The sequence below is a fragment of the Gorilla gorilla genome, chromosome 2, assembly GCF_029281585.2.
Source record: "Gorilla gorilla gorilla isolate KB3781 chromosome 2, NHGRI_mGorGor1-v2.1_pri, whole genome shotgun sequence".
NCBI classification, from domain to species: domain Eukaryota; kingdom Metazoa; phylum Chordata; class Mammalia; order Primates; family Hominidae; genus Gorilla; species Gorilla gorilla.
Genome location: NC_086017.1, coordinates 139,586,002 through 139,607,089, shown reverse-complemented (window position 1 = coordinate 139,607,089; position 21,088 = coordinate 139,586,002). Strand labels below are relative to the sequence as shown.

General features: G+C 58.4%; 1 protein-coding gene across 1 annotated transcript in view; it reads right to left on the bottom strand.

Moving 5' to 3' along the window:
• Positions 1-18,059: 18,059 nt before the first annotated feature.
• Positions 18,060-21,088, bottom strand: part of EEFSEC (eukaryotic elongation factor, selenocysteine-tRNA specific) — a 256,685-nt gene continuing 253,656 nt past the window's right edge. The window contains exon 7 of the mRNA XM_019022999.4: positions 18,060-19,310. Coding sequence (XP_018878544.2) covers positions 19,120-19,310 — 191 coding nt within the window. The 3' untranslated portion in view covers positions 18,060-19,119. The remainder of the gene's footprint in view (positions 19,311-21,088) is intronic.

The following is a 21,088-nucleotide window of genomic DNA, read 5'->3' as shown; positions in this document are numbered from 1 at the left end:
TGGGGTGGGCACTGCTGGGTGTGTGCCCATAACCCACCCTGAGCAAGCCACATCACTGCTCAGCGCCTCAGTTTCCCCGTCTGTAGAATGGGATGGGTAATAACAGTAAACGCCTCATTGGGAGAGTTGGACGGGATTACATGGGATAACACAGACAACCAACTTAGGCCTGTCCTGTAGAGACAGAACGCAAGCGGCAGGTGAGAGCCATCTACCTAATTTTATATCTTAGCCACAATTTTAAAAAGAAAAAATGAAATTAATTTTCATATTTTATTTAACCCAGTAGATCCAAAATATTACTATTTCAGCTCAATACAAAAGGTGATAAATGTGATTGTTTAGTCTCTCTTTGTCACAGAAGGCCTTTGGAAGCTGGGGTGTACCGGGCCCTGGGTATATCTCATCTTGGACGGCCACATCACCGGTGCTCAGAGCCACGTGGGGACGTGGCGGCCTTTGAGCCTAAGGCCCTGCCCCCCAGGCCGGCTCTCCGCAAACCCGGGGCCAGCGCTCTCCCGGAGAGACTCCCGGGGCACCTCGCTGGATGGCGGGGACTGGCGGGGTAGGGGTGGGGTAGCCCGGAGACGGGTGGGCCCAGGATCCCTCGCTAACCTCCTCCCCCACACCGTGCACTGGGTCCGTGTCCCTAGGTCGTGCGTCCCAGACAGTCCGACGGGTGTTTGCCGCAGTCCTGAGACCACATTCGGGCTCCCGCCCGCGCTGCGCCTCGCCGGGGCCGCCCCTGCCCGCCCTGCCGTGCGCTCTCGGCCGCTGGGCGCGGGCCGCTCCTGCCCTCTGTCGGCGCCTGGCGGCAGCGCAGTCCCGCGGCGGGCCGGGGAGGGGGCCTGGCTGGCTACGGCCCTTCGGGGCGGAATGGGTGCGTGCCCACCCCACCGTGCAAGGGCCCCACCGTTCCAGGACACTTTCACACCTCATCCCACAGGATGCTTACGGCGGGCTGCGAGGCCAGCAGCGCCAGCCCGGTTTTACAGACGGGAAAGCGGAAGCTCAGAGAGGACCTGTGACCTGCCCGGGGCCACACAGCAGGACTGCAGGCAGGGATTCGAGCTGAGGTGGGAATCCAGGTGTTCAGCGCACTTCCATGAGTCCCGCCGGGTTCAAGTACTGGCTCTGCCCCGCGTGGCCTGTGCAGCGAGACAGGTGACAACCTCTCTGAACCTGAGTGGCTCTGCTGTAAGCTGGGGGCGACAGTAGCCCCTCCTGCGTAGGACTGCTGTAAGGATTGAACAGGGGATGACTGCAAGGTTTCTAGCAGGTCCCTGGAACTCAGCATTCATCCAAAAAGTCGCTGAGTCACAGCATAATAACACGATTCACCTACCTTGGGGCCTTGGCACCTGCTGGGCCCCCGCCTGGAAACCTTTCCCCCGGATCTTGGATGGGATGGCCCCTCCGCCTTAATCTCGGTTCAAACTCACCTCAGCAAGGCCCACCCCAGTCACCCTGTTAGCATCGCCCTAATTCATGCCCTTGGAGCCCTTGCCAACAGCTAGATAGTCCCGCGTGTCCCCAGGCTGCCTGGTTTCTTACCTGCTGCCCACAGGACAGGAGGGCCCAGGAGGGCCCAGGAGGGCAGAGCTTGTTCATCCTGGCCATTTCCGTCACTGGGAGCACCGCGCCTGGCCTGCGTGGGTGCCCGATGGGAATGTGTTGAGTGAAAGGTAAAATGCCCAGTCAGGCGGGAATGCAGACAGCAGCTGGGGTGGGAAACCGCGTGGCAGTAAAACACACGCCACACAACACAGACCTTCCACGGTGAGGTGTTTACTTATGGGAGAGAAGCACTGATGCTCACACAAAACCCCACAAGAGTGTTCGGAGCAGCTTTAGTCACAGTCACCCCAAACTGGAAGCAGCCCGAGTGTCCTTCCGCAGGTGAATCCATCCGCTCGTCCACAGCCACACCTCGGGGCCCTGCTCAGTGACCCAAGGAGCTGCTGGGACGTGCAGCCACAAGCATGAATCCCAAGGCCAGGAAGCCTTGCTGGAAAGGCCACACACAGTGTGATCCCACTCATGTGACATTCTAGAAAGTGTAAAACAACAGTGATGGAAAAGAGATGAGTGAATGCTGGGGCCGGGCGTGCGAGGGGTGCTTACACAGGGGCATGAAGCATGGGGGTGCACCTGTTCTCTCTTTTGACTCAGGTAGGGGTTACACAACTGAATGTGTTTTTCAAAACGCACAGAGCTACATGTTTAAAGGGGTGATTTTTACTGTATGTGACAAACAACAATTTTAAAAACCAGTCACAGAGTCGCAGACTCTCAGAATCATGGAGTTGACCAGTCCTACCTGCTTGGTGAGAGGCCCTGACCACCCCGCCACTGCCTCCCTGAGAAGGGCCACTTCCGCCGGAGTCTCCACCTTAGACTGAACGAGCTTTAGAACTGGCCCACAGAAGATGAGAGGAGTGGGGGAGTAGATTGGGGTGGGGCGAGAGACACGGTCCCGGAGGTTGTTACTTCCATCCACTTTGTTGCGTGCGTCAGTAGTTTGTTGTGGTGGATATGGACACATGGGGTTCACTGTATTATACTCCGTGCACTTTTCGTATGTTTGAACTATTTCCTTAATAAAAATGATAAATGGCTGGGTGCCGTGGCTCATTCCTGTAATCCCAGCACTTTGAGAGGCCAAGGCAGGAAGATCACTTGAGGACAGGAGTTCACAAGCAGCCTGGGGAACATAGTGAGACCATGTCTCTACCAACAAAGAAAAAAAAATAGGCAGTATGATGGTGCATGCCTGTGTAGTCTTAGCTACTCAGGAGGCTGAGGCAGGAGGATCATGAGAGCCTAGGAGTTCGAGGCTGCAGTGAGCCATGATCGCACCACTGCACTCCAACCTGGGTGACAGAGTGAGACTGCCTAAAACAAAGCAAAACAAAACAAAACAAAAACCCAAAACACCCCCAAACCAGATAAGTAATACAATAATTTAAAAACAACAATAAAGTGAATTCCACCATAGAACCCCACTGGCCTCTTCTGCAGCCCTGGGAAGCAGGTTACTTTCTGCCCATTGAGGAGAAAAGCAGACTGAGGCTTGGGGAGGCACCCAGCCTGCTGGTGTAGGGAGCAGCCAGCAGCAGAAGCCAGGAGGCTGGTGGGTGCTTCCTGCAGCCTGCCAGAGGTGACTCTTGGGGCCAGGTGTCTTTGGGAATGGCTGCATTTCATCCCCCAGGAAGTGTGCGTGTGTGCACGTGCATGCATAGTGTGTGTGTGCATGTGTGTGGTGTTTCTGGGTGTCGTTTCTGTGTCTCCTGCAGCTCCAGGTCACATTCTCCCCATCACCCCCCCAGGCAAAGGGCCTCTGTTCCCTACCCACCAAGGCTCTGGTGCTGAACCACCCACTGCAAGGGTTTCCCTCAGGCATTGGCTTCAGGGCAGAGAGAATGGCCATGGAGCATTGACCAATTTTAAAAAACAATTTTATTGAACTATAACTTACATGCTATAAAGTTCCCCCACTTAAAGTGTACAATTCCAAACTTCTGTATGTTTACAGAGTTGTACAACCATCACTACAATCTAAGTTTAGAACACCCTGTCCCCTGAAAAGAAACTGTCTCCACTGGCAGTCACTCCCCACTTCCTGCTCCCCCAGGCCTTGGCAAATCTACTTTCTGCATCTATAGGTTTGCCTCTTCGGGACATTTCACATAAATGGAATCACACACTATGTGGCCTTTCACGATTGGTTTCTTTCACTTAGCACAATGCCTTCATGGTCCATCCATACTGCAGTGCATAGCAGTACTTCATTCCTCTTATTTATTTATTTATTTATTTATTTATTTATTTATTTATTGAGACAGGGTCTTGCTCTGTCACCCAGGCTGGAGTGCAGTGGTGCAATCATAGCTCATTGGGGCCTCTAGCTCCTGGCCTCAGGCGATCCTTTCACCTCAGCCTCCCATAGTGCTAGGATTTCAGACGTGAGCCACTGCACCTGGCCTTCATTCCTTTTTAATTTTTATTAGATTATTGCCAAATAATATTCCATTGCATGGGTAGATAGATATTTTGTGTATCCATTCATCAGTTGATAAACAGGGTTGCTTCCATTTTTTGGCAGTAACTTTATGTTAAACTTTTAAAGAAACACCCAAGCTGTTTTCCCAAGTGACTGCCGTGAAGCATTTAATGAGCACCTGCTGTGTGCCCGTTTCCCTCTGACTGCTACACAGAGAAGGTGGTCCTAATATTAATTTCATTTCGCTGAGGCACAGACAGGGTGAGACCCTTCCTGCAGGTCTCACTGGATCCCAGATCTGTTTGTGCTGCTAAAAGCAAAGCTGCCATGGTTGGTGTGGGCCTGGGAAAGGTCCTCTTGGTCACATGACCTCTGGGAGGGCTAGTAGCCTGCAGGTGGGGGCAGCATGACCTCCTCATTACCCAGTGCTCCCAGCAGGTCAGGCGGGCACACAAGGGGGACCTGAAGGAAGGTTCTGGTGACTGTCCGGGACCAGCCTGGGCTGGCTGTCCCTGGGGTAGGCCAGGGACATCTGGGCCTCTGGTCTGAGTGGCAACTCTCCCACCCTCCCGGGCACCTCCTTGTCAGGGGACGGGATGTTTCAAGCTCCCTCTGGTCCCTGGCCTGGATCTGGCCCAAGCAAGGGATGAGGAAACTTTGGTCCAATGATTGGTCAAGGGGATCAATAAACTAATGGGCCAGGGCCAGCCACCGAGAGCAGCCGGGGGGCCTCAAGGCCCGAGGAGTGAGAACGAGTTTCTCAGGGTCTGGCCCCTGTGTTGAGGCGTGGCCCTGCACACTTCCCTGCCTTCCTCTCGGGACCTCAACCCCCAGTACAAGGGCCCATCTGGGAAACCATCCCCCAGAAGGCCAGGACCTGTGGCATTTCTAGCTGCCCTCGAGCCTTTCTGGACAGAAACACTGCCCTCCATCCCTCTGACCCCGGGGAGCCATGATCCCCCTGACAGAGCAGTGGGGCTCTTCAGAGAATCCGAGGCTCCATTCACTCCTGAACGTATGCAGGAGCCGCCCCATGCCAGGCTACCCAAGGCCTGCGCCCAGCTTTCTGGAGGTGACAGTCCTGCCCTGTTGGCACTGCTAGAGTTCTAGGGAGCCAGGGTTGGGGCTGAGATGCCAGCCTCGGAGCACTGGCCCAGGCTCTGCAGTTGCCCCAGGGCCATAGGGACAGGCAGATCTGTAGGTCTGGAGGCTGAACTGGGACCCCCCAGAGGGTTCAGAGATGGCTCTGGCTGAGCGCCCAGCACCGTGCTGGGCAACTTGGTCTTCACGACTGCCCCAGAGCTGCTGTTTTTTCCCACAAACCATCTGTATGAGATAATTCTTGTGCCATCTGAAATGGAGTTATCAGTCGGCCGGGGGAGTGCGGAGGGAGCTCTCTGTCCCTGGAGGAGTAAGCAGAGGCTGCACTAGAGACACATGGCAGCAACTGGGCCCAGCCCAGCTCCAGGGTAACCGGGGCTGAGACCCTAATGTGGTCCCCTGGTCCTGGGCTTCCTGGTGCCCACAGGTCAGCCAGGCCAGAGGTGGGCCGAGGCTCAGGGGGCCCCTCAGTCCTGTGGCGATGGTGAGATACGCCCAGGCCACCAGGCTGCCCGGAGGAATGCGCCCCCCCAACCCGCTCATAAACCTGCTCTTCCTCCTCCCTGTGTGCACCGGGAGGTCGTCCAGAGGTCACCCTCGGGAAAAGTCGGCACAAGAGGCTGAATGGGCAGCTCCAGGTGTTCACAACTATGGGGCTGTGGCACCAGCAGCTGACCTGGGAGGGCCACAGGTGCAGGGGTGCAGGTACAGACCCAGAGTCAGGTCCCGGAGACTGCACAGCCCAGAGCCCAAATCCCGGTTCTTGGGACCCCCTGAAGGCCCCACTCTGAGCTTGCACAGGCAAGATCTGAGGAGACTGCAGACGGTGGTGCCGCTTCCTCCTGACACCCCTGTTCACACCTGACCCCCCCGTTCATGCTGGGATACCAGGGCAAGTGCAGGGTTGCCCCAGCTGGAGAGGCAGAGCCTCTGCTGCTGTGGGCAGGTCCAGCTTGCTCAGAGGTTGTGCAGGCTCCAGGCCTCTGAGCCCAGACTGGTAACCCTGCCCTGCCAGGGCCTCAGCAGAGTGTGGGCCTGGAGGGGTGGCTGGTGAGGGGCCTTTGGCACACCTTGCTGGGGACAAGGCCCCGGGGACAAGGTGGGTGGCTAGAAATGCCACAGGACAAAGCCTGCCACGCTGGCTCCTGGGGCCCAGGACGGGGTGGGCTCATGGTCCCTCCTGGCCCTGGCCAGCCCTATGATGCTCCCAGGCTGAGCAAGGCCTCTGTGAGGCCTGAGAGCCTCCTTATCCCGAGAGGTGGTGGGTCCGGATGGCAGGTCCCGGACAGGTGCCAGGGCCGCCGCTTCTGGAACCTGCATATGTTTCCAAGCCTGAGGCACCCCCAGAGGAGGGGGCACAGCAGGGCCTGGGCTGGAGGGGAGCACCCTGCTAGACTCCAGTGTGTACTTCCCAGCTCAGGGAGCCCAGCCAGGGTGGCAGGAGCAGGGGGCCCTGGAGGGAGGGAAGGGAAGTATTGGGGCCCCCACTTCTCCCCTCCGGTACTGTCTTGTCATCTTTCACTGGGGCTCTGCATATCAGACTCTGCTTCAGGAACTGGGGAGTCCTTCCCAGGAAAAGGAGCTGATGAGGCCTGCAAGGAAAGAAGGACGTGGAGGGCTCGTCAAAGGTGGTAGAGGCCTGATGGGCCTGGCCTCTCTCAGTCCCATCCAACTGCAGGGATCCCAGGCGTGGAGGCCTGTGTCTGAGCAGGGTGCCCACACCTCTGTGCCAGCCAAGGAGGCAGGTGGTCCAGGCTGTGCCCTCTCCTGGGAGGCTGTGGGCTCAGGCCCTGAGGGCGCCCCCCGCCCGCCCCCAGCCCACCTGCCAGGGTTGAGCTTTCTTCCCAGCAGGGACCGTTCTCACATGTGCAGTGAGGAAGGAAATTGCAAATTAATCTTTATTTCCATCTTGGAAGAAAACCTTAATTCTCTGCATTGAAATGATCCTCATCATCCGAGGGAATCAATTATGGGCTTTAATTGCAGTCAGTTCTGACCAATCCAAGCAGGCGGAGCCACGCGCGTGTGCGACAGCCTCCCTCTCCTGCTCTGCGCGGGGCCTCTCTGACTCTCTGTTTTCTCTTTGTTTCTCCCCCTCTACTTCTTTTTCTCTCTGTCTCTCTTTGTGTCTGTCCCTTTCACTCTTTCTTCCCGTCTGCATGTCTCTGCCCCTCTCACTGTCTGTGTCTCTCCCCGCCTTTCTCTGTGTTTCTGTTGTTCTCCCTTACTCTCACTGTCTCTGGGTCTTGGCTGTCCCCCCTCCCGCTGCGGCCATCACAGGGCTCAGGAGTGAACTCCTAGGCATGACAAACCCCATGGGGGTGTCTGAACCCCAGGCCTCCTCCTGCAATCTGTCTCTGGCCCCAGAGCTACGGCTTTTGAGGGTGGGATCCAGGGCAGCCACAGAGATGTGTCGGGGCCTCACCACACAGGGCTAGTCTTTCATTAACTGACTAGAGACCTGGTCTCCGGGAAACAAGGGCTGGGTGGCTGTGAGCAAGGAGGTGCCGGTGTGGCTCTTATTCCTGCACACCTCTGGGCTGCACAGAACCTTTCCCTCGCTCACCTCTAGTTTGTGAATAATGCACAGATACAGTCTCTGAACAAAATGAAAACATAAGGCTGGAGTGCCCTTTTCCCACCACTGCCCTTCCTAACTCCCCTTGCTGGCAGCTCCTGGTGGTCAGTTTGAAGCACATCCTTGCACGCCTTTCTCCATGTAGTTAAATATCCATGCCTGCATTCACAGAACACACAGTATCACTTTGTGGAGTTTCTGTTCAATGTAAACAGCATCATTCTGCACGTATCCTTTTGCAACTTTTTTCACCTGTTTTCAGGATTTATCCACAGGACACTCAGACTTCATTCCTTTACCTATTGTTGAGTATTTCACTCTATGGCCACACAGCACTGTTTCAGTGTTCACATCACTACTGATGAACATTGCCATTTTTTTTCTCCTGTTTCAGGCAGGACTGCCACCAGCAGCCCTGCCCCGCTTCTTTGTGCACACATGTGAGTGAGTGCTTGTGCTCATGGGGCCCATGCACTTTTAATTTAATAGACGTGGCAGCTGGCCCTCCAGAGTTGTTGTGTGAAGTCCACTCCTAATAGCATCAAATTCCCACTGCCCTCACTCTTCACCAACACTTGATATTATCAATCTTTAAAAATTTTTACCAGTTTGACCAATGCAAAATGGCACTTCCTTGTTGCTTTAATTTGTATGGGGATGAAGAGCATTACTGACTGGGATGGAGTCAGGGAGGGACATGTGATGTCCCCTAGTCTTGAGGGGATGGCACAGAGGGGCCCAGAGAGCAGGGGCAGAGGCAGAGGTCCAGAGACAGGGTGAGGAATAGCAACTGATAAGTTGAGGGGTGACCAACCCCAACTCAGTGCCTGCATGTGCCTCATTCCAAATCCTGGTAGCAGTGCTAATCAGAGGTGCTAGGCATAGTCAGGGTGCTAGGCAGAGTCAGGGCACCCCGGCCACAGGGGTGCTGGGCAGTATCAGGGATGCTGAGCACAGTCAAGGGTGCTGGGCAAAGTTGGGGGGTGCTGGGCAGAGTTGGGGTGTGAGCAGAGTAGGGGGTGCTGGGCAGAGTGGGGGCAGGGAATGGCCATCACTGACAGGCTCCCTGTGGCTGTATGTGGACAGTCTGTGGGGCACGGGGGATGCTAAGGTGTGATCCCAGGGAGTAGCCTGGCCTGGGGTGGTGGAGCAGAATGGGGGAAGGTCAGATTGGGATGTGTTGGAAGAAGGCCTGGGCCTTGCTGGTGTGGGCATGGGGTGGTGGGGGTAGGAGATGAGTCGGGCAGAGCCGCCTGCTGTTGGGAGCACAGAGGAGGCACAGGTGGGTGCGTGGAGTCCTGGGGAAACAGCCAGGCTGGAAAGGCAGATTTGAGCCTTGGCAGAGACACTGCATCTGGGCTGTAGATTTGGAGCAGGAGGTGAAAACTGCACTTACCGAGGGGCCGTGAGCTGGGTCATGAGTGGGTGCAGACAGGTGAGGAGGGGGTGCTGAGGGAGCAGGACTGGACGAGGGCATCAGCGTAGGCAGAGGGAGGCGCAGGCCCAGTCTGGTCTGGGGACTCCAGTGGTGGGCACATGGTGGGTTTGGGAGGTTCCGGCCACATCCTAGAGTCCTGGAATGCCGAGGTAAGGGCTTGGATTTCACCCTTTGGGGAGCGGAGGAGTGACCCAATCAGATGGGAAGGCCCCTGGGGCCATAGGGTGGGCTGGCAAGGCTGGGGAAGGTTGGGAAGGCCCCCGGGGCCTGGCTGGGGGCTGAGAATGGGGGTGCTGGATCTGTTAGGTCAGCAGGGAGCACTGGGCACAGGACCTGGGGTGCAGCCTGGCACCTCAGCACGTGTGAACCGGAGTGCACATGCCCTGTCACTGTTGATGAAGGTCACCGTGGTCTGCAGGCCAGGACAGTGTGGCCAGTAACAGTTACGGCAATAATGAGACCAGCTCCATTTATGGGGACCCTGCATGGACCAACTCACTTAATTCCCACTGGCCCGAGTGCTCCTGTGTGTGGAGCGCCAGGCATGTGCTGGGTGCTCTGCCTGGCACTGGGACACAGCAGTGAGCAAAAGGACAGAAACCCCTGTCCCTAGAGCCCCCTTCCCATGGGAACACTGGCAGTAAATGAGGTCGACGGGCAGAATGCTGAGAGTGGGAGAGCCCAGCTAGAAAGAAGGATGAAACAGAGGGTGGGAATGTGGATTTTTACTGCGGGGCTGGGGGCAATGGGGCTGCTCAATGAAGAATGGGTGGGGAGCAAGCTGGGGGCAGCGGGAGCTGCGTGCAGAGGCCCTGAGGCGGGAGGGAGTACCTGGGACATCCAGGAGCAGGGGCTCCCTCTCCTGAGGCTGAAGACCTCGGAGGAGTGGGGAGATGGCAGAGGAGGTCAGGGAGGTCGTGCAGGGCCTGGGGGTCATGGTGAGGACTCTGGCAATTGCCCTGAGGAAGGTGCGGGTGAGAGGGTTTACAACAGAGAAGAGGGGCCCTGACACGTTTCAACAGGATTCTCCGGCTGCAGCCGGCAGAGCAGGAGACCAGGGTGAGGCAATTGTGATGGTCCAAGCAGGAGGTGATTGGGTCTGGCTGGACTGGCGGCCGTGCGGTGGGGGCTGACTGATTCGGGACAGGCTTTGAAGGTGAAGCAACAGGACCTGCTGCTGGTCAGGAACCCTTCTGGGACAGTGAGAGGCACGGCTGACCGCACCCACCACGATCACTCTCTGAGTCACAAAGCAGGAACCCGCGGCACCAGACTTCTGCAACAGAGGGAATGTGTGGCCTCCCATGACACGGGGGTGAGCTCCAGGCATAGCTGGATCCAGGGCTCAGATGGGGCCAGCAGGAACCCATCTCTTCATTTCTCCATTGGCCTTTCTCGGCATGGCCGTCACCCCTTTGTGCTGTGGACATCATTCCCTTCGTGGGGACAGGATGGCTGCAGTGGCTTCAAGTTCATGCTGTCCAGCTCTGCAACCCCGGCAAGAAGAGAGAGCCCCAATGTCTCCAGCAAAAGAACCCCATGACATGCTAGGCCCCTTCCACAAGGACACACCCACCTGTCCTGTGTGTCCCCTGCCACCCCACTCCCACTCTGTCACAGCCCCAACTTCCCAGAAGCCTCTCTCCTCACCAGCAGTTCATTCTTTCAGGGACAAGCTGCTGCACCTGGAAGAAGGGGCGGGAGATGGGCATGGTGTGGGGGTGCTCCAGGCAGGGGCATGGCCGAGCAGAGGCAGAGGGGGACAGGGCCTGGTGTGCGAGGGAACCCTGAGAAGACTGCGTGTGGAGCTGGGCAGGGCTGAGGTGGGATTGGAGCTGGGCAGGGCCACTGTGGGGAGGTCCTGCAGGGTGGGCCAGGCCGGGGCCCTGCTGCACTGTTGGCAGCTGCCCAGATGCCTTGGGGAGGGCTGTTGTGCCCCCAGGGGCAGGGTGGGCCCTGCCCAGAACCAGCAGCCTCCGTGTTCCCACCCGAGATGTGGGTGCTTCCCCGGTGGGCCCCTCCCCCACCTTCCGGCCACCGGGAGATGCTTGTCTGTCTTATCATTGGGGCCTGGTGACTCTGCAACTGTCTCTCCTTATCGGCAGCCCACCCAGCTGTCCATGGTGGGAGGCAGGGCTGGGCCGCAGCCTGGTCAGTGTGTCCACACAGGCACCCAGACCCCGGTCCCCAATGCCTGCTCTGTGCCAGGACCTGGCAGGCTTGGGCTAGTCCTTCCCACAGGCATCAGCTGGCAGCAGCCACTTCCCCCCAAAGGTTCCCTGTGCTGGGGGGCTGGGCAGAGGACCAACCCCTCCCCTGCCTCAGTTTCCCCTCTGTGAGGAACTCCAGGAAGCAGGGGTCCCAAAACCACTCCTCTCCTTCCCACCCATCCATAAGAGGCCGGCCAGGAGACCTTCGTTGGAGCAGCACTGTTCTTCGGGCAGCACAGGACCCAGAACCTGCTTCTCTTCCTCCCACTCTGCCCATCAAGAGCCATCTGTGCGAGAGCCCTGAGGTTGAGGGAGAAGCGGGCTTGAGTGGAGCATGGGCCCCGGCGGGGAGGGCAGTATCACCAGCAAAGGCCTGGAGACAGAGCAGGGCAAGGTGGCAGGGAGACCTGGGGAGGCCTGGCCAGTGCGGGAGTGGATCCCCCCACGGTGAGCACTGGGGCAGTGAGGCGCTGCTGACTGTTGGCTATCTTCCACCCTATCATTGCTCTGCATCTGATTAGGAAGCGGGTTGCCTCATCTCACGCCACACCCATTACACAACTTCCACCCAGAAGCGCCCTGCTCACTTCCTTCGGAAGCCTGCCTGAGGCTCCACCCCACCACCCTCTTCCCTGGGCCTGGCACCCATGGCCCATGGGCATCTCAAGCAATGCCCACCTTCCCTGGCCCTGCATGTCCTCTTGTGCCCTGGCACCGCAGAGCCCTCCCTGGGCCCGTCTCTTCTCTAGCTCTATCCCTCCCCATGGCCTCAGGATCCCATAGCCTTGCTGTGCCTGTGTGCCAATGACCCATCTCTGTGTCCACCCAGACCCAAGACACAGCTGTCCAGGGAGAGGCTTTCCAAGCCAAATTCCCCAAGGGTATCTGAGTTTTGGACTCAGGAATTCTGCAGTGAAGCTTGCCAAGGCATCTTGCCCACCCCCTCCTCTGCAGGGTTCCCATCTCTTGTGCCCAGCAACTCTGGGCAGAGGCTGGCCAGGGACCCTGGATCCCCTAAGTCTGGCCTCCCCTCGATCATCCAGTCAGTGCCAAGGCCAGCTGATGTAGCTTTGGGATCATCTTCAAATCTGCCTCCTTCTCCTCCTCTTTACTGACTCCAGCCATGGCCCCACTCGCACCCCATTCCCTCTTGCCTGAGCCTGGGCATGGCGTCTCCCTCCTGGCAAACTGTGTCACGCTCCTCCCTGTCGGCCTCCAGACATGTCTTCCCCAAACCAATCTGAGCAGGTTGCTGGTGATGCTGATGATGATGGCGGTGAAGTTAGTTACGCTATGAGGTGATGATGGCATTGACGTTAGTAGTGACGTTAAATGATGGAATGATGGTGAGGTTAGTGATGGTGGTGGTGCTGATGACAGTCTGGGGATGGTGTGGGTAACTGGCTTGGGAGAGTCTTTCTTGGTAATTAACCGGGAAGGGATGGGGAAGGGTCAGGAACTTGGCCTCTGTAGCCTGGTCTGAGCCCCAGCTCTGGAGTCCTTGGGGAATTTCCAGGGCCTCTGCCTGGGCCTCTGAGGAAGGCCTGGCTCTGCTCCCCCCTTGCCTTTCTCTACCCCCAGCTCGAGGTCCTCTGGGTCCCTGGGTCCTCAGGTCCCCTAGAAGGAGCTGAAGAGCTGGGAGCAGGGAGGGCCCTGCAGAGAGTGGCTGCCATGGGGGCAGGCCCAGGGTGGAAGCTTGGGAGGGAGGGAGTGGGAGGAGAAAGCTCAAGAGAGCCCCGGGGTCCACTTGTAAGTAACCACACCCCACAGACCCTCCAGCCTGCCTCTACCTTGGTAGGTTGCCTGGGGGTCCCAGATAGACATCACTCAAGGGCTGGGGCCCCAAGCCTCAGGGCATAGACAGGGAAGAGGTGAACTAGATGTTGGCGGGAGGCCGGGTTGTCTGTCAAGGACCAGAGAGAGGCAGAGGAAGTGATGGGAAATGGCAGTGAAGACAGGCGGGTCGGAGCTGGAGGACCAAGCGGCTGACTGAAGACTGCCTTGGGCTCAGCGGCCCCTCGGCGGCCCTTTGCTGGGACACACTGGGCTGGCCACAGCTCCATTGCCTCTGTGCCTCTTCAGGTGGCTCCACAGGACTGGCCCTGCCAACGGGGTCTCCTCCCACAGGTGATATTGGGCTGTGCAAGCCTGGCAGGGGAGACGGATGCTGGGGCCCGCCAGGTGGTGGCTATGTGTGATGCTGGAGGCTCGGGGCCGAGTCTATGGAATGACCTTGGGGGGTAAGGCCTGGCACCGTGCCCCAGGGCCAGGTCAGCCTGGGCTCCCAGCCAGGCCTTGACCTAGAGGCCAGCTGTGGCTGTGGGATGTGGCCATTTCTCTCTGCAGCACTGTCTCCCTCATGGGGGCCAGCGATAACGTGGGGGGAGCACGTGGGGACTGAGCAACACCTCATTCAGGGCTCCAGGGGTGTGGCCATGTGACCTACAACCTGCTGGCCTGGGTGGGCCAGGGGTGCAGGGCCGGCCCGACAGCCTCCTTTGCAGAGGGGGCCGCAGGCCACACTGTGAGGTGGGAGGTAGTGATCTAGGGTCCATGCTGTCCCTCCCAGCGCCCTCTGAGGTCCCTGCACTGGGCTTGCCCCAGGGAGCACAAGGCTGGGATGCGGGCAGGGTCTCCGTCTCCCCCACTGGTGCCCCAGCACAGTGGCAGGGCCTGTACACAGGAGGCCTCATAAATATTCGAGCACTCAACTTGGGGCCTCTTCCCAAAAGTACCTCTCCTCTCAAGTTTCACCTCTCCGTTTTCAATCCCCGAGCCTTCCCAAACGTCCTCTTCCTCCCAGGCCTCAGCTCGGACTGTCCTCTCCCCTCGGCTGCCACATCCAATCACCAACCACTGGTCCCAGGTCCTCTCCAACCCATATGGCCTCTGCCTCCTGTTTGTGTTGGGGGTTGGGGAGCCCTGACCTCCAGGCCCTGCCATTGGCTCCCTCAGGAGGCCAGAGGGGTCTCTTGAAACCCCAACTGGACACCATGCCCCATCCCCCTGCCTGTGCCCTTGTGGGGCTCCAAGGCCTCCCACACCCAGCAGACAGCCTTCTAGGCCTCCCTGGCTGCCCGAGGTCCGGCCACATTGTTCATCGCGCCCCCATCACCTCCCCCAGCATCACCAGTGCTCAGCAAAGGGAATGGAGCCCCTGTAGAGTCTTGCGAGCCCCACTCCCAGCACCCGCTGCTGCCTCCGCCCCAACTCCCAGCAGCCAAGCCTGGTGCCGGCTGAGCAGGCTAATTAATGGCTCAACCCCATTATCAGTCAAATGCTAATTACTCTTTTTAATCTGGGCTGCCTGTGTGGAGGCTCCTGGAGGTGCAGCAGGGGCTGGGGGGTCTGGAGCCATGACCTCATCCCTCCTCAGCAAGCAGGCACACGGGCCCCAGCGAGCACTCCCTCGCCACAGCCTTCACTCTGCTGTTCCCTCTGGCAGGTGCCACCCTTCCTTGCCCTGGCAAACTCCTACTCTCCCTTCAAGACCTTGCCCATGCAGCCCCTTGGCAGGAGGCCTCCCCAGTCCCTGCCTCAGAGGACAGACAAGGCTGAACTAGGAGCTGGGAGGCTGTCAGCGGGGCTGGCCTTGGTCTCTGGAAGGGAATCTGGAGATGCTAACCTCCACATGGAGGCTGCTCGGCAGAGGAGGCCAGGGCCGGGACCAACTCCAGAGTGAGCTCAGACTGACAGGCTCCTGCACTCCCCAGACAGGGGTCTGGCCCTGGTATGCTTCCTGTAGAATAGAGTGATAAGCCTCCCTTGAATCCCACCCAGTCCTGGAGAAGAGGCCCCACTAACCTGCATGCCCTTTGCCCATGGGGAAAACTAGCACTGGATACACAGGAACTGAGGCACATTTTACACATGGGGACACTGAGACATGAGGTTAGGGAACTTGCCACCACCCTGTGTACACTGGATTCGATCCTCCTTCACCCCACTCCCACACCCAAAGAGATACATACACTGACAAACACCCCAACCCTCCCAAAACACACATGGAGCACATGCAGACACGTCTGAGACATCGCGGATCCATGTGCACAGACGCAGACCCAGACGTCAGCACAGGCTTGGAGATGCCTGGTGCACCAAAGCCCGTGTGCGCACATGCACATGCATGGCCAGGGCAGGAGGCCTGGGAGCACGGAAGCTGCCCCTTCTCCTGCCCCAGGCCCCCAGGGCTTCCCGTTTACGAGACGTTATCTATTGAAAATATATTAACCCAGAAGCCTGTTTCCATCAGAGTCTCGATTCCAGGGACATTTCCAGATAAGCCTTATCTCTTGGTTTGTGCATTAGCCCTGCTGGTCGGGGGCCTGCCAATCACCGCTGCCCCTCCTGCCCCAGCCCATGGCAGGATGTCGGTCCATGACCTCACTCCATGTGGGCAGGCAGGTGAGGGGGCCCAGGGCACTGCTGCCCCATGCCCCACCCCACCCATCAGCCCACAGAGGACCCCAGAGGGCACCTCTTTTCCAAGGACACGCCTGAAGCACTGGTGGGCAAGGGACTGTGCAAGAACATAGAGCCTGGACTCAAACTCCAGCTCTATCTGGGGCAGCTGCAGGCAGCCAAGCCCTGCCCTGCTCGCACCCCTGGGAAACCGGCATGCTGCTGCCACACCACTGCCGTGGGTAGACGAGCAGATTCGGTGAGTTTACCTGTGTCGGTGGCTGCAGTGAGCTTGGCCCACTGGAACCCTCTCCTACATAAAACACGCGGGCCTGGGGTTGCCCAAGGCACCCTGGGGGACGGGGGAGCCAGGGAAGGGGACGTGCATGCCCACACCTTGGCCTCAGCCAGAACCGGGTGCTGGCTCCAGCTCCTGCCCACCGTCCCGGCTAGGCTGCACCTTCAAAGGCTGCGCGCCCTGGCCCGACCCCACTAATGGACGCTCGGGTTTCCACCGATGCCGGGCCTGATAGAGGCCTCTCCTGGGGCAGTCGGCTGGACGTTTTCAGGCCACACAGAGCAGGTCCGCCTCATTACACACTCAGGGCATTCAGAGGCTCCTGGGAGTCGCCCTGGGCTGCCCCTCCTCCCTTCTGTGCCTCTGTGCCTCAGTTCCTCCACCCGAGCCCCCTCCTTCCCGGGGCTTTGAGGAGCACGGTCTTCAGACCAGCGGGGAGGTGAGAGGTGGGGTGGAGGTGGACGCCTGCACAGAGTTCCTGGAAAAACAGCTTATTTGGGGCTGGTGTCACTTCCTGAGGGGTTCTGGGCCTTTTGCCTCTCAGTGGGAGATGTGTGGGGCCCACCCTAGGGCCGCAGGTAATGCGGGGTCAGCAGTGTGCCTGGCAAGTCTCCCATCCCCAGGGCAGCCCTCTGGCATGGCTGCTTTTCTTCTTCCATTTTATACATGGGGACATTGAGGCATGAGGTTAGGGAACTTGCCCAAGCTCACACCGCAGGCAGGGAGAGGCCTGAATCTGTGCCCTGGTGGTGGCAGCCACGTTCGCCCTGTGTGCTCATCTTTCCTCCACACCTGATCTGGCCCCAGAGCCAGCTCCCATGGCTCCCATGGGAGCCAGCTTCCTATGGAAGCTCCCATGGACAGCTTCCATGGAACTCCATGCTTGGCACAGTGGTTCCACTGGGTCACATCAACCCTCATTTAGAAAGGGACAGTGACACACCCAAGGTCACCCTGCCCATGCAGGCCAGGACCTGGGGCTGAGCTCAGAGCTTTCTGTCCCAATGTGCAGGGACTCTGAGGGGGCTGGGGAGGGAGGGGTCAGGGAGGGTGTGGCCTGGCTCCCAGCTCAGCCCCACACTGAGGAGGAGGGAGGTTTCCTCGCCTAAGAGGTGAGTCCTTGGAGCTGGGTTCGGACCCAATGCTGGCCCTCACCAGCAGCTCCCAGATCTGTGCTGGGAGGTGACCAGCCTGGACAGCACTGGCAAGTGCTCAGAGGGGCCTCTCCTGCCCCCAGGGACTGACAGGCTGGGGGCTGTGAGCCCAGCTCGGTGCTGACTGAAGCCCTCCTGGAGGTCTGCTCCCTTCTTGGGCTGCCCTCCCCTGGGGGACCAGCAGGCTAGCAGGGAGCCTGGTGTGGGCTCAAAGCTGCTGCCAGTTTCCTGGGTGGAGTGGCCTCAGTGAAGTGGCACTGCCTTCCTGGTGAAACAGTCTGCAGGGCCAGGCAGGGTGAGGAGGCTGTGGGGCACAGCACACAGTGGGGTCAGGCCCCAGGGATAGGGGCCACTGCAGTCCCAGGAAGCGTCTGCTCAGGCAGCGGCAGTAGAGGGGGAGTCGGCTCCTAGGCAGAGGGCTGTCCTGATTCACAGTGCAGACAAGCCACCCTGGCACCCGCAGCCTGCAGCAGCCGCGGAGGCCATGCTCACCGGGGCCACACTCTCTCTCACGTTCCTCCAGGGCCACACTCTCTCTCATGTTCCTCCAGGGCCAATCCCCTCAGGGGACTGAACTGGGAACCCCACTTCCCCATGGCTCTCAGCTGTTGCCCTTGACTGCTGCTCCAGCCCTGCTGCCTGGGTCTGGACCAAGGTTGACGAAGGGTGGCCGGGCCAGTCGCCATCGCTGGTATCCTTGCAGCTCGGGGGCTTTGCTTTGCTGTTGGTGTATTTAATTAACTGCCTGCTCCCCACCCACCACGTGCACACGGGACACACACACACACACACACACACACACACACACACACACATACACACACACACACACGGCTCTGGGGCTTAACAGGCCCAAGTCATTTGATCGAAACCTGCCCCTGTTAATATTTTTAATGCCATTTGCAAATTAAAGCATAATGCACCGATTACTGGGATAAAAGGGAGGCCTCTGCGTCTGTCTGGAGACCAAATAAAGGAACGTTTGAACATCTGTTCATCCTACAAATGTCTCTAAAAGCTTTGATTTCCCCTCAGTCTGTTGACTCCACCATTCACCCCTTCCTGAGTACCCCACAGCCTGGGGCTACAAGGCAGGGTGGTCTGTGGGTGCAGGGGATGGCAGATGGCTCTGCAGGGTGCCCTCACCATGCTAGCCTCCACTTTCTGGGAAGTATGTGGTTCTCAAACTTGAGGGCAGGGGCTGAGGGACTCCTCGTGTTGGGGTGGAGGAGCAAGCCTCCACCTGCTCTGCCTGACGCTCTGGCCAGGCACCCTGCTATTCCCCAACTCCCCTGTGGGTACCTTCTCTGGACCCAGCTGCCCAGAGAATCCCCATTCTCCCTGAAGGCCCAGAGCGCCCCAGGAGCCACCTAGTGGGGTTGAGAAGCGCAGACACTCTGCAGACTCCCACAGCCCACAGACTCTGAGTTTGGGTCCCTTCCCTGGCCCCAACCTGGGCAGGAACTCTTGGGATTTCTCTGAGATTCCCCTTGGAACACAGCTGGGGAGGGCGGCGGCCCTAGTGAAGTCACAGAGAGAGAGACACCAGTAGAGTGGGCTGGGGCCACGGGACATTTATTTGTAGCCATCAAGTGCCTGCCCACCTGGCGGAGGGTTGAGACTGGCCTGCAGGTGGCCAACAGATGGGGCAGTGGAAGATACTGGCTACCAGCCCTCTGCCCATGGCCCTTTCCTAGTTGGGCTGGGGGCTGTCCTGGGTGGGAGTGTGCAGGGGCTGGAGGATAGACCCTCCTGGCCCCGGCAACCCATCCCCCTCAGCTCCTCACCAGGGCTCAGCACCAAGCTTGGGGGTGGGGGCTGCTGCTGCAGGACTGCAGGGAGAGACTGGGAGAGGCTGAGGCATGGCTGGTTGGGATTTGGCACAGCAGCCTGGACTGGGCTGGGCAAGGAGGCCCTCGGGGAGGTCACCGGACACTCAGGGAGACTGAACCATGCGCTTGTGGGTGTCGAAGACGTAACGCTTGAAAGTCAGGCTGAGCGCCACGTGCTGTGAGGGCTCGCTCCGCTCGGCGCTCTCCTCCTGCCTGGTGGCCTCCCCACGGCCAGCCCGGGCCCGCTTCTTGAGGGCGGGTGTCAGGATCTTCTTGGACTCGGGGCTGAGGCCACCTGCAAGGCACAGAAGAGAGCCTGTCACTCTGCCATACCCCAAGCACCCGTGGGCTCCCTGCCCGCGCACCTGCTGCCTAGACTCACCCCTCTTCTGTCTCCCTCCCTAGCCAATCAGCCCTGAGGCCTGTGGTCCATTCTGACATTTTGGTCCCTCCGGCACACATCTGATAGGTGTACAGCAGGGCACTGTGCCTCTTGGGGCCTCAGCTCACCACCCCCGTGCTCAGGCCCTGGAGGGACTGCTGCTCTGTGCCGAGTGGTCCATTGCTTTCCAGTGCACTCATGCCAAGTCCACGTCTGGAAACTCGGCATCTGAGGCTCCCTGGGTGGGGTACTCCCTGATTGCCTCTGGAGACCCATTCTCCACTTCTCCACCCTCTTGTGTGCCTGGGAGGCTGACCCCTGCAGACAGCATGACCAGGTTTAGCAGTGAAAGCCCCAACAGGCCAGAGTGTGGGAAGAGAGGGCAGTCAGGGTGTGTATCCCTGGCTCCCTTTGGCAGGCAGGACCTGGGCTGCCTTCACCCCCACCTGCCCTGCCTTCACCCCCACCTGCCCTCAGTGGGATATGCAGGCTGCATACCCAGCTGCCCCAGTAGCAGTCCCAGGAACCACCACCCACTGGGGCTCCCTGCCCCACGCCATTCTCACAGTGCCCCCTCGGCTCAGTTTGCCACTGCCGTGAGAGCTTGCTCCCATCAGGACACCCCAGTGGGGCCATGGGGCTCACAGAGTCAGTGGCTCATCCCGGGATCCTCTGCCAGGGGTATATGCAGCCCCGCCCCCAGGCTTGGGTGGGTGCAGCCCCCACCGCTTTCCAGCTACCTCTATGAGTTGCTTTAACCAGCCCACGCCTCACTAAAGACCTTTTGTTCAACTCCCTCCAGCTGAACGCCTGAGTGGAAATTTGTTTTCTGCTGATGCCCCGACACGCACCCACTACACCTCCATCTTCACCACTCTCTGCCTTTGTGCACCGTCTCTGCAGCCCTGCTGATCATGGTCCATTCCTGGGCTCCTCATCGCACATGCAAGCCTGTCACGTGCTGTTCCCTCTGCCTGGAACACCCTTCCCAGTCTAGGCAATAGAAGTCCCACTCATCCTTAAACATGCTGCTGCAACTGCCCTTTCTCTGGAGCTTGTCTTTTTCATTTTTAAATTGACAAATGACAAACTGTGTATATTTATAGTGTAATATATATATATGTGTGTATATATATGTATATATATGTGTGTGTATATATATATGTGTATATATATATATATATTTGTGTGTGTGTTGTGTGTGTGTGTGTGACAGGGTCTCACTCTGTTGCCTAGGCTGGAGTGCAGTGGTATAATCCTGGCTCACTACAACCTCTGCCTCCTGGGCTCAAGTGATCCTCCCACCTCAGCCTCCTGAGTAGTGGGGACCACAGGCTCGTGCCACCACGCCTAGCTGATTTTTTGCATTTTTTTGTGGAGATGGGGTTTTGCCATGTTGCCCAGTCTAACATGATGTTTTAATACATGTATACATTTTGGAATGATTAAATCAGACTAATTAACATATTCATCACCTCACATACTTATTTTGGTGATGAGAACATTTAAAATCTATTCTCTTAGCAAATTTCATTGAATATTATACATTGTTATTAATTATAGTCACCATTCTGCACAGCGGATCTCCTGAATTGATTTCTCTGGTCTAACTGAAACTGTGAACCCTTTGACCAAGATCTCCCCATTCCCACCCCAGCCTGCACCCCCAGGCTCCCGCAACCACCCTTCTA